The 15483-nt window shown below is 34.7% G+C and overlaps 1 protein-coding gene across 8 annotated transcripts in view; it reads right to left on the reverse strand.

Annotated features, from left to right (window-relative positions):
* The window catches only part of BIRC6 (baculoviral IAP repeat containing 6), a 307740-nt gene that overhangs the window by 42589 nt on the left and 249668 nt on the right, over positions 1-15483 (reverse strand). For 7 of the 8 annotated variants that reach the window (XM_020972336.2, XM_020972335.2, XM_020972334.2 and 4 more), the window contains 3 exons: positions 7592-7737; positions 6886-6996; positions 1607-1824 (listed from right to left, as the gene is read on the reverse strand). In XM_020972336.2, coding sequence (XP_020827995.1) covers positions 1607-1824; positions 6886-6996; positions 7592-7737 — 475 coding nt within the window. Of the gene's footprint in view, positions 1-1606; positions 1825-6885; positions 6997-7591; positions 7738-14543; positions 14717-15483 lie in introns of those variants that run through there. The other variant, XR_002321676.2, reaches the window with a different exon arrangement.

The following is a 15483-nucleotide window of genomic DNA, read 5'->3' on the forward strand; positions in this document are numbered from 1 at the left end:
TTACTCTTTGTACCCCCAATTCTTCACATACAGTAGGCATTTAATAAATGCCTGGTGAATTGCACTGACCTACTTACTTCCTATGTTACTGAATATTCTGTGCTCACTTGCCTTCAAATATCCTCTTCTCCTAGCATTGCTAACTCCCTCCTTTGATCCTCACTTTTTCAAAAACCCCATCTCCTAAGATAAGGGCATTAAAAGTGTCTGCTCTTGATGCTCTTCTCTTCTTTCTCTATACTCTCTCTTTGGCAATATAATTCACAAATATGGATTCACCTCCAAGCTACTAGAGAGAAAAACATGTACACAGATAACTAAATGTCAAATATATTCAGAATAACAAATCTGCAAAGTAGACATAGAGAATAGGAATTTTTTAAGGGCACTGAATTCATTGATTTAAAGTGTTTATTGACCTTAGAGCAGTTGTAGACTCATAATGCAATGGGGATAGAAACAGGTAGTTTGAGATGAACATGTCTCCAAATGCCTACTGCCTTACCTAGATGTTCCACAACTCATCATGTCCAAAAGTACAGGCACCAACTTTCACCCAGTTTCCCATGTTTACAATTTTGAACTTACCTTTGACCCTTGTTTCTCTCTCACTTATCACTTAATCCACTTCCACAGTGCTTCTCTTTTGCTCATCACTCTATTCCCTCACAGTGCTATCTTAGTACAGACTCTCGTTACAACCTGCCTCTACTACTATAGCCTCCAAAAAGATCATAGGATCACAGATTAGGGCTACAAAAGGCTTCAGAAATCATCTAATTTAATCTTTCATGATCAAGATAAGGGAACTGGGGCTCACAGAGGTTAAGGGACACACCAAGGTCCCTCAGATAGTAAATGGCAGAGGTGGGATTCAAACTCAGGCCCTGTTACCTCAAATTGAGCATTTTTCTCACTGAGGCACAATACCTCCTTCTGCTCATGAAATAATATTTAAAATTTTCTGCCTATCATTCAAGGTTCTCTACAACAGTGATGTCAAACTCAAATAGAAACAGGGGCCACTCATCTCTATATAACAACTTCTGCTGCATATTGAATTAGTTTTAAAATGTGATATATGTATGCTTTATTATTTTTTTTTTGTTAAATATTTTCCAAATAGATTTTAATCTGTTTCAGCAGCAGTCAGGAATGTTATGGGCCACATGTGGCACCAGTATACCTTTTCTAGCCTTACTGCATATTGTTCCTTGGTCCCCTCCCCCTTAATTTAGGCACAATTATTACTCTGTTCTCTGAATATTTCTTACGCTCTCATGCCTTCTTGCTTTTACTCTTTCCATTCCCTATGCCTGAGGTGTTGGTCTTTTCTCCCTTTTTGCTTATTGAATTCCTAGCCATATTTTAATGCTCAACTCAAACTCCAAGTTATACATGAAAGCCTTTCCTGATATCCTCTGCTTGCCAAGTCACTTAACAGCTTCCTACCTTGGACCTCATAAAACACTTGCTAATGTACCGTCATGAATTTTTTTTAAGGAAAAATATTTACTACAAAAAATTTATAATAGTATCCCCAGCTTGCACCTTCTAATAAGTAATAAAGAGGATGGGAGGAAAAAAATTAAAATATACCACATACCTTCATGATGTCAAGTCGTTCTTCATCACAGCGTACAAAGACACTGGAAGATGATGAAAGAGGCAGTGATGTTGAAAGTGTCACAGCTTCCTGTGCAAGACGTCTGGCTCTTGCAGCACTATTGGCATCACTTGCATTTTTCACTTGTGACATGTAGTGATAATTTACTTTAAAACCCAATTTCCCATCATCATCTTCAGAAACCATTTCAAATGTATCTGGGACAGAAGAGAAAACAGCAGAAAAGGTGAAACAGTATACATTATAAAATAAACCTGAGACTTGAAAATTATGAAATTAGTAAACAATGATTAAAACGCATGCAATTTTGCTACTCTAGAACACAATAACAATGAACTTTTAATGAAATTAAAGAACAACTAATGAAGCTATTTCATCCTTTTTTAGGGGGAGGAGGGGCTAGCTGTTGTAATGGACAAAAAACTAGTGTGAGATTCTTTTAGGATTATAATCCTAAAATCAAGATAAATCAAATTTGGAATAGCTCAACAATGATTAAATATATGATTAAATGCCAAGCTAATTAGCCTAGGCAAAAAAAAATGCTATGAGTTTAAAGAAGGAGAAATCAGTAAGTTTTCCTGACACCTATTAATTTTGTAATTAACTTGGCTAATATGTAAACCTAAAAATTTGGATGTCACTATTTCTGCCACTGAAACCACTTAAACCATCTAATTTCTCGTGTTTATGATCTTGGTGCTTAACTATTTTTCTTTGTTACCAAGAGTAGAGGAAAACAACAGGTTAGAGGAAAACAACTAATGACTCATGCAAAACAGAAGATATCAAAGAAAACAATCTAGGGGAAACTAACAAATAATATAGAAGACATAAATAATGGTTATAGCCCATAGTGCCTTTCCAAAATGTTCAAATGAAAATTAAAAATGACTCTCCACTAGGCAGTCATAATCAATGTATGACATTAATTAAGCTGCATACAAAGGGAATGTTCCACAGAATATCAGATTTAAAGCTATAAGGATCTAGTAATATATAAGTAAGTATGTAATCTATCCTATCATTGTCAATATTTTGGTATTACTTTAAGAATAATTGATATAATTATTATATAATTAAAATTATTAATTATAATCATAAAGTTAATTTTATATAATATCCATTATATCATATAATATATTATTGTGATAATTATAATCAATATTAATTATTAATTATGCAATAATTATCATTATATAATTATAAGAATAAAGAATCCCCCTTCTTTACTACTGAGACACAATCCTTTGTAACAAATAAAAAATAGAAAGGGTGGGAGTAGGGATGGGGACAACAATTGGCAAATCCAATAAGCACATTATCTGAGTTGGACAGTATGTACAGTATGTTACACCCTCCCACCTCCAGTCCTTCTGCATAGGAGAGAGGTGCATTTTCTTCACTCTTCTCTGGTGTCAGCATTCATACTTACAATTACACAGCATTAGGGTTTTTGCTTTGTTTTGGGTTTGTTTTTTTTTGGTTCTTCCTGTTTAAATTGTTTTCATTGTATATATTGTTTTCTTTGTACTGTTTATTCCACTCTACTCTTCATGTCCTTCCATTTTTTCCCCCAAATTCTTCATGTCACTTCATAATCCATTTCATATGATTATTTACAATCTATTTACAGCCATATGCTAATTGTGGGCATCTAGTTTGTTTCCAATCTTTGTCACCACAAAAAAGTGCTACTATAACTTTATGCTATACATGGGACCTTCCTTTACATCTCTGACCTCCTTAAGGTATAATGCTTAATAGTGGTTTCTCCAGGTCAAAAGGAATAATCATTTTAGTAATTTTTAAGCCTAATTTCAAGTCTTTTCCTAAATGCTAACTCTGGTATTCCAAAGTGGAGGCAGCAGAGGCCTGAAGGGTTAAATGTCGACGGTCATTCAGGTGGACATGTCAGGAATGAAATTCAGATGCTCCAACAGTAATTGGATAGTTGAACAGAAGATTCTGGATTTGAAATCCACTAATCTTTCCACTGAACCATAGGGAACAGATAGGAAATGAAAAAGAAATTTAAACAATTAGAAATAATGGTAGAACTGACATGAATTCACTTCTAAAAAAGATCAACCCAAAGAAACACAGTTACTAAACAATTATGGTAAAAATAATTTTCAGAAATCTTCTTTGCAGATTATAAAAAGCCTTAGAAAATACAAAGTTTACTAAGTATAATAACAAAAAAACCCCTTAAAAATAAAGGTAAAAACTATTTGGTCCTTGGTATAACTTCTGGAGGTAATGGGCATCTTTGTTTTTAAAGAAAGTCAACTTTTTGGATTATCTACCTAGCCAAAAGGATCTGCTCATAAGCCAGTTCCTCTTGTTCTCTCTCATTCTGCACAAAGGTAAATTGGGAAAGTAATGGGACACAGCCACAGAAGAAATATGCATATATATAGATGTGCACATTTGAATATATAGCTAAATTTACAATATAAAGATAACAGAGTTGCTTATAGTTATAAAATAGCTAAAAACTATTATGGGGGGGCAGCTAGGTGGCACAGTGGATAGAGTACCAGCCTTGAAGTCAGGAGGACCCGAGTTCAAATCCAGTCTCAGACCAAACACCTGACATTAGCTATGTGATCCTAGGCAAGTCATTTAACTCTAATTGTAAAAACAAAACAAAACAACAACAACAACAAAAAATCCAAACTATTATGGATTCTGGTTTATGTGAGGGAAGACTGCAACAAGGTCTTAGACCTACACTTTTTCTTTTACTACAGATGGTGGTTTAATATATTTGTGGTCTTTGTGTTATTCAGACACTCTGTTGCCATATTTGCTTTCTTCTGCATTCTGTATGGTATCCAGTTTCTTCCATTGACCGAGATCTCTGTTTTTTAACCCGTACCAAGCTGTTTTAATAATTACAGTTTTGTGCCTTAGTTTGAGTTCTGATATTGACACCCACTTCCTTGCCATTTTTTTTATAATGATCTTCGGGAGACTGACCTTTTGTTTTCCAATATAAATTTTACTAGTATTTTACCTAGTTCTATAGAATATTCCTTTGGTAGCCTGATGGATCAAAGCACTGAACAAGTAAATTAACTCAGGCAATATCGTCATTTTTTATTTTATTGGCTCAACCTGTCCATCAGCAATTAATGTTTCTTTACATATTTAAGTCCATCTTCATTTCTTCAGACTACTTTATACAGTTGTATTAATACACTTCCTGGATACATTGTGATATACTCCCAAATATTTTATACCTTCGGTAACTATTTTGAATTAGAATAGGTTTCATTAGTAATTTGTTTTTAAAAACTTTTTTTTTCTGAGGTAGAAGTAATATAAGAAACATAGAGATATATTTTAGGATATCATAAAGTAGGGAAATAATATAAATACTAAATAACATGACAGCAAGTGATCAGGAGAACAAATCAGGCATCTGTGAATCTTGAGGGACAAGTAAACGTTAAGGATTAGAGTTTATGATGACTCTGTAGAAGTAGGAAAACTGTGAGGCGAATCTCTAAGCCAGAGCAAGCTCAAAATTGTGGAAGAAGCTGATGACAGCCGATGACAGTGCCTCATTGAACTAGGAACCAGGGGAAACAGTCAGGCCAGCATCCAAGGTATTATCCCCAGGGAAACAGAAGGTGATTTAGTGAAGAAAGGACAAATACCACCCTCACCCCAGTCATACTTTCTTTATTTGTAGAAAGCAAGATTAAGAATTAAAGAGGGGAGATTTAATGGGCAGTCTTTTTTGCCACTTCTACCCAGTGCCCCTGGTTCTAAGCCTTTTAGGTAAGTCTCAACCTCTTTCAGGTGACAGCCCTTCAGATCTGTGAATGCAGTTTTCATGTGACTCATAGGACTTCTCTTCTCCAAGCTAATTATCTCTAGCTCCTTTAATCACTCCTTATAAAGCATGAACTTGAGGCTCTTGTCCATCAAGGCTGCTATCCTCTGGAAGCAATTCAGAATGGAATACTATTCCTAAATGATATTCTGGGGATTGAACACAGTAGTCCAGTTGTTGTTTGACTAAGGTTGGCTACAGTGATACTATTAATAATTTATTGCTGACAGTTATACTTCTTTTTGAACTTCCTCTTTATCTTGAACTTTCAGAAACTTTGGCAATTCAGTGGTGCAGTGGATAGAATGCTGGACCTGGAGTTACAAAGACCCAAGTTCAAATCTAACCTTTGATGCTTACTGTGTGACTCTGGGCAAGTCACTTAGCCTCTATTTCTTTAGTTTCTTCACCTACAGAATGGGAATCATAAGAGCAGCTACCTCACAGAGTCGCTGTGAGGACCAAAGCAGATAATAATTGTGAAGAACTCAGCAGTACCTGGCACGTAGTAAGTACTAACTAAATGCTATTATTATTATTTCTTCAAGGCTCAGGTTACACCTCCTTTGCAAAGCCAAGACTGAATATTCCAGTTGTCAGTGCTCCCTCCTGCTTCTGCAAACACTGTATTACACTTATTTGTGTACATGTAGTATTTACCTCAGTGCACTGTAACCTCTCTGAAGGCCTATCTCTAGCAATTAGACAGTGTCTTGCACACATCAGTAATGTTTATTAATATGTTGAATTATACACTAAAGGTGGCATACAAGACGAGAAGGACAGGACGCGTGCCACTAGTCCAATAGAAAATATTAATAAAATACAGAGAAATGCATTCCCAAGTTAGGTGGTAATTGCTGTTTCCATCTTCCATCAGAATTCTTAACCAAACCAAGAAATTAAAGGTCAAGGAATGAAGAAAATTACTTATTCCTTTTCTGGTTATCTGGTTTTTAGGGTAAATTTTCTTGAACTCTTCTTATTTTTCACAATTTCTGTATCCCCTACTAACGCTTCAGATCTCTAAAAGACTTTATTCACAGTTCCCTTTAAGCTGCTCTCCTCTTAATCAGGAGTTGCTGGCAGATAAAATCATGAACTATTTAAAAAATGAAGCTTTGGCATATCCCTTCTAAAAAGGTGCCCTCTCTTGATGCATAAACTCATCACGTACACTGGGTTCTTGATTTCCTTATCTATGAAAAAGGATATTATTCTCACACCATATGTAAGTAATCATGAAGTACTGGAGAAATATACATATCACTGTTTTTTCCCCGCAGACTATACACTTAAAATCAAATATCAAACAGAATCTAACTATAATCCTAAGAATTTAGTAGATCTCTCAACCATTTTTATAAGCAATGAATAATTTTAAAAAACAAATATTGAGATTTTAACTTACCAAACTGTAACTTTTTCATGACAGCTACATACTTTTCTTCAAGTGATCTTAATACTGACAAAGGTTTTGGTTTCACAGCAGCCTTCTTGGAATACTCAGCCAGTTTTTTTTCTGTTATTTAATATTTTAAGAAAAATGATATTTGTTATGCATTTTGGTAAAATGATTGTAACTGGAAACACTTTGCTTTTATAGTCAAAGCTAATGAAAGTTCATAACATCAATAAACATCCATTATTTACTTGCTTTATAATTTTTGTATTTTATGATGTTTTGATGATTATTGGCAAAGCATTCATTCCCTTCCATTTTAAGTACATTTACAAGACCACATACTAAGTCTTATAAGCTTTATTGATTAAAAAAAATAATTATCAGAAAAGGTAATAACAAAATCAAACTTTTCTGGAGGTAATTTTAAAAAAAGTTAATTTAAATTACAATTTGACATCTTTCTCTACTGACTGTAACTTTTCTTTTAAATCAAAGATACATGTATAAAAGATGATCAGATTTTTAGTATACGATTTTCACCCACTCAATTTTCTGAGAGTATCCATCTGATACTGAAATAAAATTCTGAAATAAGGTGCTATCCATAATACATAACAAGAAACTGGTTTGGGTTTTCAGTACATCAACGTGTTGAAAACTAATCTGTTAATAGAATATTAGATGGTTATATATGCAAAATGGATTGTTTTACCTTGATTTGCTTGCCGTAAACTCGTGGTGGCTGCATAAACTATTTCAGCAGTCTTTTGAATATCTGGAACCAAAAGAGTTAGTCCTTCAGGTTCTTGATCCGATGCATCTGGTTTTGCTCCTGTTTTAGCTTTATCCTTTTTAGATCTGTATTTTTTAAAGGGACATATGAAGAGAAATATTATTGTATGGCTTAAACAACAATCAACAACAGCAAGACTATTACTGCTAGTAAAATAAAAATGAATTTTGCATTTTACCTAACATGAAGTCAGTCTAATGCATACTATGAGAGGCATTGTAAGAAGTCGTTGCTTCAAACATGAAATTATTCAGTTTAGGTTAATTAAAAATGTTTAAAGAAATTTTTTTTCCAAATTAAAAACACTGGTAGCAGGTGTTATCTTAAAATTACTCAGAAGTCATGATGATTTCCCCCCTCCATATACTCTTAGTTTTGCATCATTAAATAAAGAAACGTGTTCTAACCTGTAAGCATGGTTAAAAAATTAACCAACCAATAAAATAAAAGACAAAACTCTACCATGTCTGGGTGTTTCTGACAGAACAACTACCATGTCAGTGGCACAATACCTGAATTTAATGTAAATTCAGGGAATTTAGAGGGAGTAAATATAAGTACAATAGTTTAGAAGAGCTGTTAAATCCAACTGAAATTTAAATATGCTTAAATACATATATTTATACAACAAAATCCTCAAGGTCCACTTCAGGGAATCTTGTTATAAATAAAAGTTTTTTTATGACAAAACACTCAGGAACACTGAGGCAGTGAACAAAACAGAAGATGCACTTAATACCAAATTCAATTAAATAAGCAAGGCAACATAGTATGTGATATTTCCCTAAGAATATTTTTATCTAGAAAACAAAACTTTAATTTTAATATGAGCACAGTCTAGTAATAATGCAGTTCAAAACAGCATTTAAAAACATCTCACTATAAGTTCACAAATAATATTGTAAACTGTGCTTCCATTAACATTATTTTGTCATAAAATAAGTTCTCATAGTATCACAGTGTAATCTGTATAAAGAAATCTACAAAAAGTTATGTGTTTTGCTGATCTTTATATTTATAATTTAATTTTAGTAATCATTCATGTTAAGTTTCAAGTGAAGTTAACTATCTATCCCATTAATTTTTTATTTAGTTTTTATTATCATATATTAATACAAAATATTCAAGCACATATAAATGACTATTTAATGCTTAAAAATGTATATATGGTGATCCATGAACCCAACTAAATGAAAACTACCCCCAAAATATAAGTGTATTAACAAAAGTACAGCTTATTTTTCCCAGGCTAATATATTTTTCTTTATAATAGGATATTTGTTTATATTCAATTAATTCAAACAACCTGGCATAATGACTCATCAGTCTAGATAAAGCCAGGAAACAGAGTAGTTAACCAAATCAAATTAACTCTTTTAAAAACACAAGCTCAAACAATTAAATAAAATTCTAAAAAATTAATTTAATGTCAATAAAATGAGTCTTTTCTGGTAGGAAAAAAACCAAGACTTTCAGTTGAAAGAGGGTCCAAATAATTGTAGGCATCTGAAAGATAACTAGGGGAGCCTTCAGTTATCAATAGAGATGAACAGAATCCAAGGGCAATGGGGTCCAAAATATAAAAATGCATACAGTACACCTGGAACTGAATGAATGTGAAGTTTTCAGTTAATGTTAAGTTTTTGGGATTGGTAGTTCAAGATGTCCTTGTTATTCTACTAAGTAAGGTAAAATACTCCTCTGAACTACATGCTATTCAACTCATTTCCTATATCTTCACCTAAGTTACCTAAGCAGTAAAACCTAAGATCATAACTTTGTCCAGAAGTGAATAATATTTGTAATACTAAAATCTGAAAGGTCTCCTTGGCCTCACTTCTAGATTTATTTTTCATCCTGTGACCTTTGTCCTTCCATTGACCCTGTCCTTCTTGTCCATCCAATCCAAAAATTAAGTGCTTTTGCTTCACTTTCTTTACAGTCTTGATCCTATGGATGACCAGTTCAAGTCATTTTCCACATTTCAATCACATTGGCATGCAATGCCAATCCTCAAACCTGGCTGATGTAGGGCATGGAAAAGAAGCATTGTAGAACTGGGTCTGGTGTTAGAGGAGCTAAGTTCAGGTTCCAATTCTGCCATTTGTTACCGGTGTCATCATGGCCTAGTCACAACTTCTCTGACTTCAGTTTACTTATCTGTAAAATAAGGTTAGTGCTTTTTCATTTCTATGTGTATGAAACCCCATAAACTACCTTCTTTACTTCTCTCATCTGTTTGAACACAGCTTAAGAAGTTGTACAATCATGTTAACTAAGTGCTGTATGAATTCATGCTATCTAATCTTAATTGGTTGCTCACTACTATAAAGTAATGCTTTTATTGTTCCTTTACTGACTATCTCATGCTCTCACAAGTTTCTATGCTCCAAATCTTCTCTCAGTCTCTTTATGCTCTTTTGCTTATATCTTCAGATGATATTTCATCCAACTTAACTAAGAAAAAGCCTTCAGTTGTGGGGCCTTTGATATTGCTTCCTGTTCCACATCTCAACAGTAATACCTGTCTTCTTCATTTTATTTGTTCCAGTTTCTAAGGAAAAGGAAGCCCTTATTGCAAAAGTTACCTCTTCTACTTGTGGCCTTGTTCTAAGTCTCTCCTGCCTCTTCTAGATGTTTGCCTCTTAAGTCCCTACCTCTTTTGGAAAGTTGTTTGTTTTTTTTAAACTGGCTTCTTTCAGATGTTTAAAAACAAGGCCGTCTCTCCTTTAATCTTAAAAAAAAATCTTTGTTGCATTCTGCCATCTCTACCTATCATCCTGTGTATCTCCTCGAATCCAATGACAAAGTTTTAGCTAGAAAGAGTTGCTTATGCTTGCTGTGTTCATTTATTCATTAACCATTCACTTTTCAAATCCTCAGAACCAGGCTTCTAACCCAACCACTCTAATGAAACTATTCTCTTCAAAGTTACCATGATCTTTTTATTGATAATTACAATGCCTTTTCCTCAGTTCTTATATGCTCTTTGAGTTCTAGCAAAGATTAAGATCCCCACCTCTGCTTAACAGCCTACCCTTTCATCACTTTCTCCCGGCTACTGCGATAATGTCCCCTTCTGGTTTCCTTCTTCCCAGTCTGATAGTTCCTTCTCAGTCTCCTTTGCGGGATGATCACCTTGCATTCCTGCATGGGTTTCCCTAAAGATTCTGTCTTGGGCCCTCTTCTTTTACACTCTCAGTGATCTCATCAGATCTACACATTTAATTACCATTTCTATGCAGATTAACTCAAATCTTGGTGCCTTCCCTAATCTTCCATCTTTAGAAATTCTAAAGTGGATACAGTTTCACATGGTTAGCTGGTGGCTAGATATTTCCAAGTAGGTCCAAAGTGTAATTAATTTTCTTTCCTTGCTAAAGCTATCCCTCCTCCAAACTTTCCTGCCCCCGTGGAGGATACTATTATTCTTCTACTCATTCAGATACACAACCTCATTTTTCCTCTCCCTCATTCCTATATTCAATTAGTATCCAAATTTTATCAAATCTAACTTCCACACAATTGTTTACATCTGTTCCCTTCTCTCCATATACATCCTAGTTCAGGGCCTCTTAAACTTTTTCCTCTTGAGACCCCTTCAGTACTTCTTAAACTGTTTAAGAACTGTTTAAACACAGTTTAAGATGTGCTGCCCTAGTTCAGGCCCTCATCACTTCTCTCTTGGAACAGCAACTAATTCATCTCTACGTACTGTTTCCTCCCTCTCTAATCCACCTTCCACAAAGCTGTCAAACAATCTTTTTAAGGCATATCTATGTTATTTGTTGTTCAAAAAGTACTCTTTCCCCTAGGATAAAAAACAAACTCATCTGCTTGGCATTTAAAACTATGAGTAACCTGGCTTCAAAATACCCTTCCAACTTTATTTTACAATATTGCTCTTCACAGACATTTCATTTCAACCAATCTTGTATTTGCAGAAGTCATCCTTCATCCCAATGACAATCCTTTATTTCCTTTAAGGCTCACCTCAGGTGTATTTCTTAAAGGAGATCTTCTCAGACACCATCACCCCTTCCCTGTTAACATACTCTCCCAGCTCTTAAATTGTCTTATATTTATACTGTCTATGTGTATACTCTATATACTATGTGTTCCCCTCTACCAAACAATGTGAGCTCCTCAGAGGCAAGGGCTAGTTTATTTTTCTTTGTATCTTTGGCCCAATGAAAGTACATAGCAAGTGCTTGAGAAATGATGGATGAATGAATGTTTTCAGTCTTTATCCTTCTTGATCTCTCTGGAGCTTTTTTTTTTTTTTTGCGAGGCATTTGGGGTTAAGTGACTTGCCCAGTCACATAAGGTCACACAGCTAGTGTCAAGTGTCTGTTCTGAGATTGGATTTGAACTCAGGGTTGGTGCTCTATCCACAGTATCGCCTAGCTGCCCCCTTTCTGGAGCTTTTGGCACTCATTATCATAGGGCAGAGGAGTGGTATGGCATAGTGTACTGAGGGCTATATCTGGAAGTGTGATATCTGGGGTCAAAATCCCACCTAAAACATTTATTAGCTGTGTGATTCTAGGCTTAACTTGTTGGTACTTTGTTTTGGAGAGGACATCGCTGGGTGATGTCTTGACTTGCACGTGAAATGGATATAAATGAGACAGAGTTCGCAAAGTTGACAGCCCCACTCTCTTCCAGAGTCATTGAAGTCCAGTGGTAAGACAAAAGTCAAGATGACTCTTGATGGCCTGGGATGCAGTATTAATCTAATATCCTTCAGTCTCAGTTTCTTCACTGGAGAAATGGAACAATGCCTGTAGCATAACAAACCCATGAGGGTATAACGAGGATCAAATAAGATAATGTCAGTAAGTCACAAACCTTAAAGCACTAAATAAATGCCAGCTATATTATTATATGTTCATAACATTGTGGTTATCTTCAGTTCTGTCCTTACCAAATGCTATCATTTTTACCTTTATAACATCCCATATCTATACTTCACTTTGTATTCTTACTAACCCTAGTACTATTCTTCATTACCTGCTACCTGAAAGATATTAATAGATTCTATATAGGACTTCTTATCACTATCCTATCCCTTTTCCAGCTTATCCTTCATACCTCTTAACAAACAAAAGCCTTTTTGAGGAATGTTTAAATTCCCATCTGCATTTAAGATCCTTCATAATCTGGTACTAACTTATCTTCCTCATCTTAATCTCATATTGGTGCTCTAGTACACTTAATATCCTAATAAAATGGATTATACTCTGAGCAAAGAGGATAAAGTTTTCCCCATCTAAACCCCTAAGAATACTCTTCTTGGGGCAGCTAGGTGGCGCAGTGGATAGAGCACTGGCCCTGAAGCCAGGAGGATCTGAATTCAAATCCAGCCTCACACCAAACACTTGATACTTACTAGCTGTGTGACCTTGGGCAAGTCAGTTAACCCCAACTGTCAAAAAAGAAAGAAAGAATACTCTTCTTTCATCCACTTTAACTGCTGAATTTCTTCCTGTTTTTTAAAGCCTTCTTCAAATATTATTTCCTCCAGAAGGTCATTTCTGATCCTCATTATCTATATTTTCCCCTTTAGTCTTTGCTCAATGGTTTATCTCTTTTAAGGGATTCATCATGTAGTGCTATATTTTATAGCTATCTGTATTTGTACCTTTTATTCATCTATAAGCTACACAGGGCCACATTCTAAACTTTGTACATTTGCTGCACAGTTTGCCTAGCACATCGTTGTCACTTAATAAATGCTTACTGTACTATATGAAGTACTATATGAAGAAGGGGGAAATTTTAAGCACGTTGATGACAGGAGCTGTTCCATTTCTTTTTATCCTAGTGCCCAGCACAGCAACTACATAATGCTTGTTGACTAATTGCTTAAGAACACATGATCTTTCTAGGGATTGAAAAGGGGATTGTCTCTCAGCTAATAAATATAGAGATCCTGTCAAATCACATCAACCTCGCCAGACAATTGCGACAGGAATTCTGATAGCATCTCATTATGCTTGGAAAGTTCTGTGGTATTAACCAATTGTTAGACAGGATATAAAAGTTGTTCCTAAATAGCAGGACACTAGTGAGCAAGACCCAAACCAAAAGGGTGTTAAAGAGAAGGGAAGGAAAAGTGTTATGATGCTAGTAACAGTACTATATGGAATCAGAAGATTTATGGAAATTATCAATCAAGTGGATCCACTGAACACTGAAATAGATCCACTTCAAAGAAAAATCTCTTACTAGGCAGAAGGAGGAATACTAAAGTAAAATACTGTTTTCAACATCTAGGGTGTTCTTCCCTTGAACAATCACGTCTCTTTTGGTTCTTTTTTGGAAGGGCTTAGATTTTGGTGGTCAACCACAGTAGCACAATATTATCATTACATTGACTCCTTTTCAAAAATATTCATAAGCAATTAACTAAACTTAATCCTAGTTCCTTTGAGAGCTGTAGAACTTCTTATTCCTGAATAAAATCAAGAATCTGCTCTAGAAAGACAATAGATTATATCAACATTTTTAGATCTTATAATTGACACTCAGATGATTATACAATGATCTCATAATAAAAGAGAATAGTAGAGTCAAAAACTAGTATTTCATAAGAGCCCTTTACTAGATCCAAGTAAGAACAATTTTCACTTGAACACTTCTCCTTACGATGTATACAGAAAAGAAAGAAGATTAAACTCCAGATGGTAAGAGCACTTCAAATACATGAAGAACATATACTATCTGTATACTGCTGACAGCAACTGGTTACTGACACTACTGTTATATCCAGTAGTATCATATATATAGATATAGATATAGATATAGATAAAGTATATAAGTCACTGTCAACCCATATGTAGGCCCAGCTCATGAAAAAAGGCCATACCTTGGCTCATATCCTGAAGTCTGTGTGAAAAGCTATTTGGGTTCAAGGCACCTAGCTGGAAGTAGATCTTTGTGACAGACAATGGATCCAACATGGTAAAAGCAATCAGCGACGGCCGCTACCATGGTATCCGCTGCTTTGTGCATACGTTGAATCTGGTTGTGATCACTGCCCTGAAGAAATACGAGGAAGCAACTGTAGTCGCTATTGCACAAAACATCTGCAAACATTTCCACTATGTTGTGAATTCCACTAACCAGCTAACAAAGTAAGCAAAATATATAACCTGAACTAGGATATGAGCAAAATGGGCAAATATTTCCTTAAAAGAAAAAATAAAGTTCAACTGAATGAACTGGTTTTGCCAATTAAGACAGATATTTATAAATCTTTGGATTACTAATAATAGCTCTGGTTGGATCATTTGGTCAAAATTGGGAAGACATGTAAAAACACCTCAGCATTTAAAAATTCTTCTTCAAGTTAATATACTAAAAATATCCATTTTTGGAGGGTGGACAATATATAGGACCAACCACTTCAAGACTCAACACTTCAACAGAAGTCTATATAGTCAGAAAGATAATATAAAATTCTGCCATTGCATAAGGAACTTGAAAGCTACATGCTGAGACACCTAGGTATAGAACTATTCAAAGCAGGTAGAGCTTAAGAGAGACATTCTGGAGGTTCAAGAGTGAACTTCTTATGATTATCTCCAAATTAAAAGAACAAACACGCAATTTCAATTACTCCCACATTCTTGAGCCATATGCCATAATGCAAAAAATTTTAAGAAGCAACTCACTAAAAATGAGTACAGATATATACAGACATTTACTTTGGATGATCTATGTATATTTTCTTATCAATTACAAAAGACTTGAATATATGCCTATGAAAAGTTTAGTGAATAGCAGAAAAAACCTCCTAGAAGAGG

The sequence above is a fragment of the Phascolarctos cinereus genome, unplaced genomic scaffold (genome assembly GCF_003287225.1).
Source record: "Phascolarctos cinereus isolate Bilbo 61053 unplaced genomic scaffold, phaCin_HiC Scaffold_2;HRSCAF=192, whole genome shotgun sequence".
Classification (NCBI taxonomy): domain Eukaryota; kingdom Metazoa; phylum Chordata; class Mammalia; order Diprotodontia; family Phascolarctidae; genus Phascolarctos; species Phascolarctos cinereus.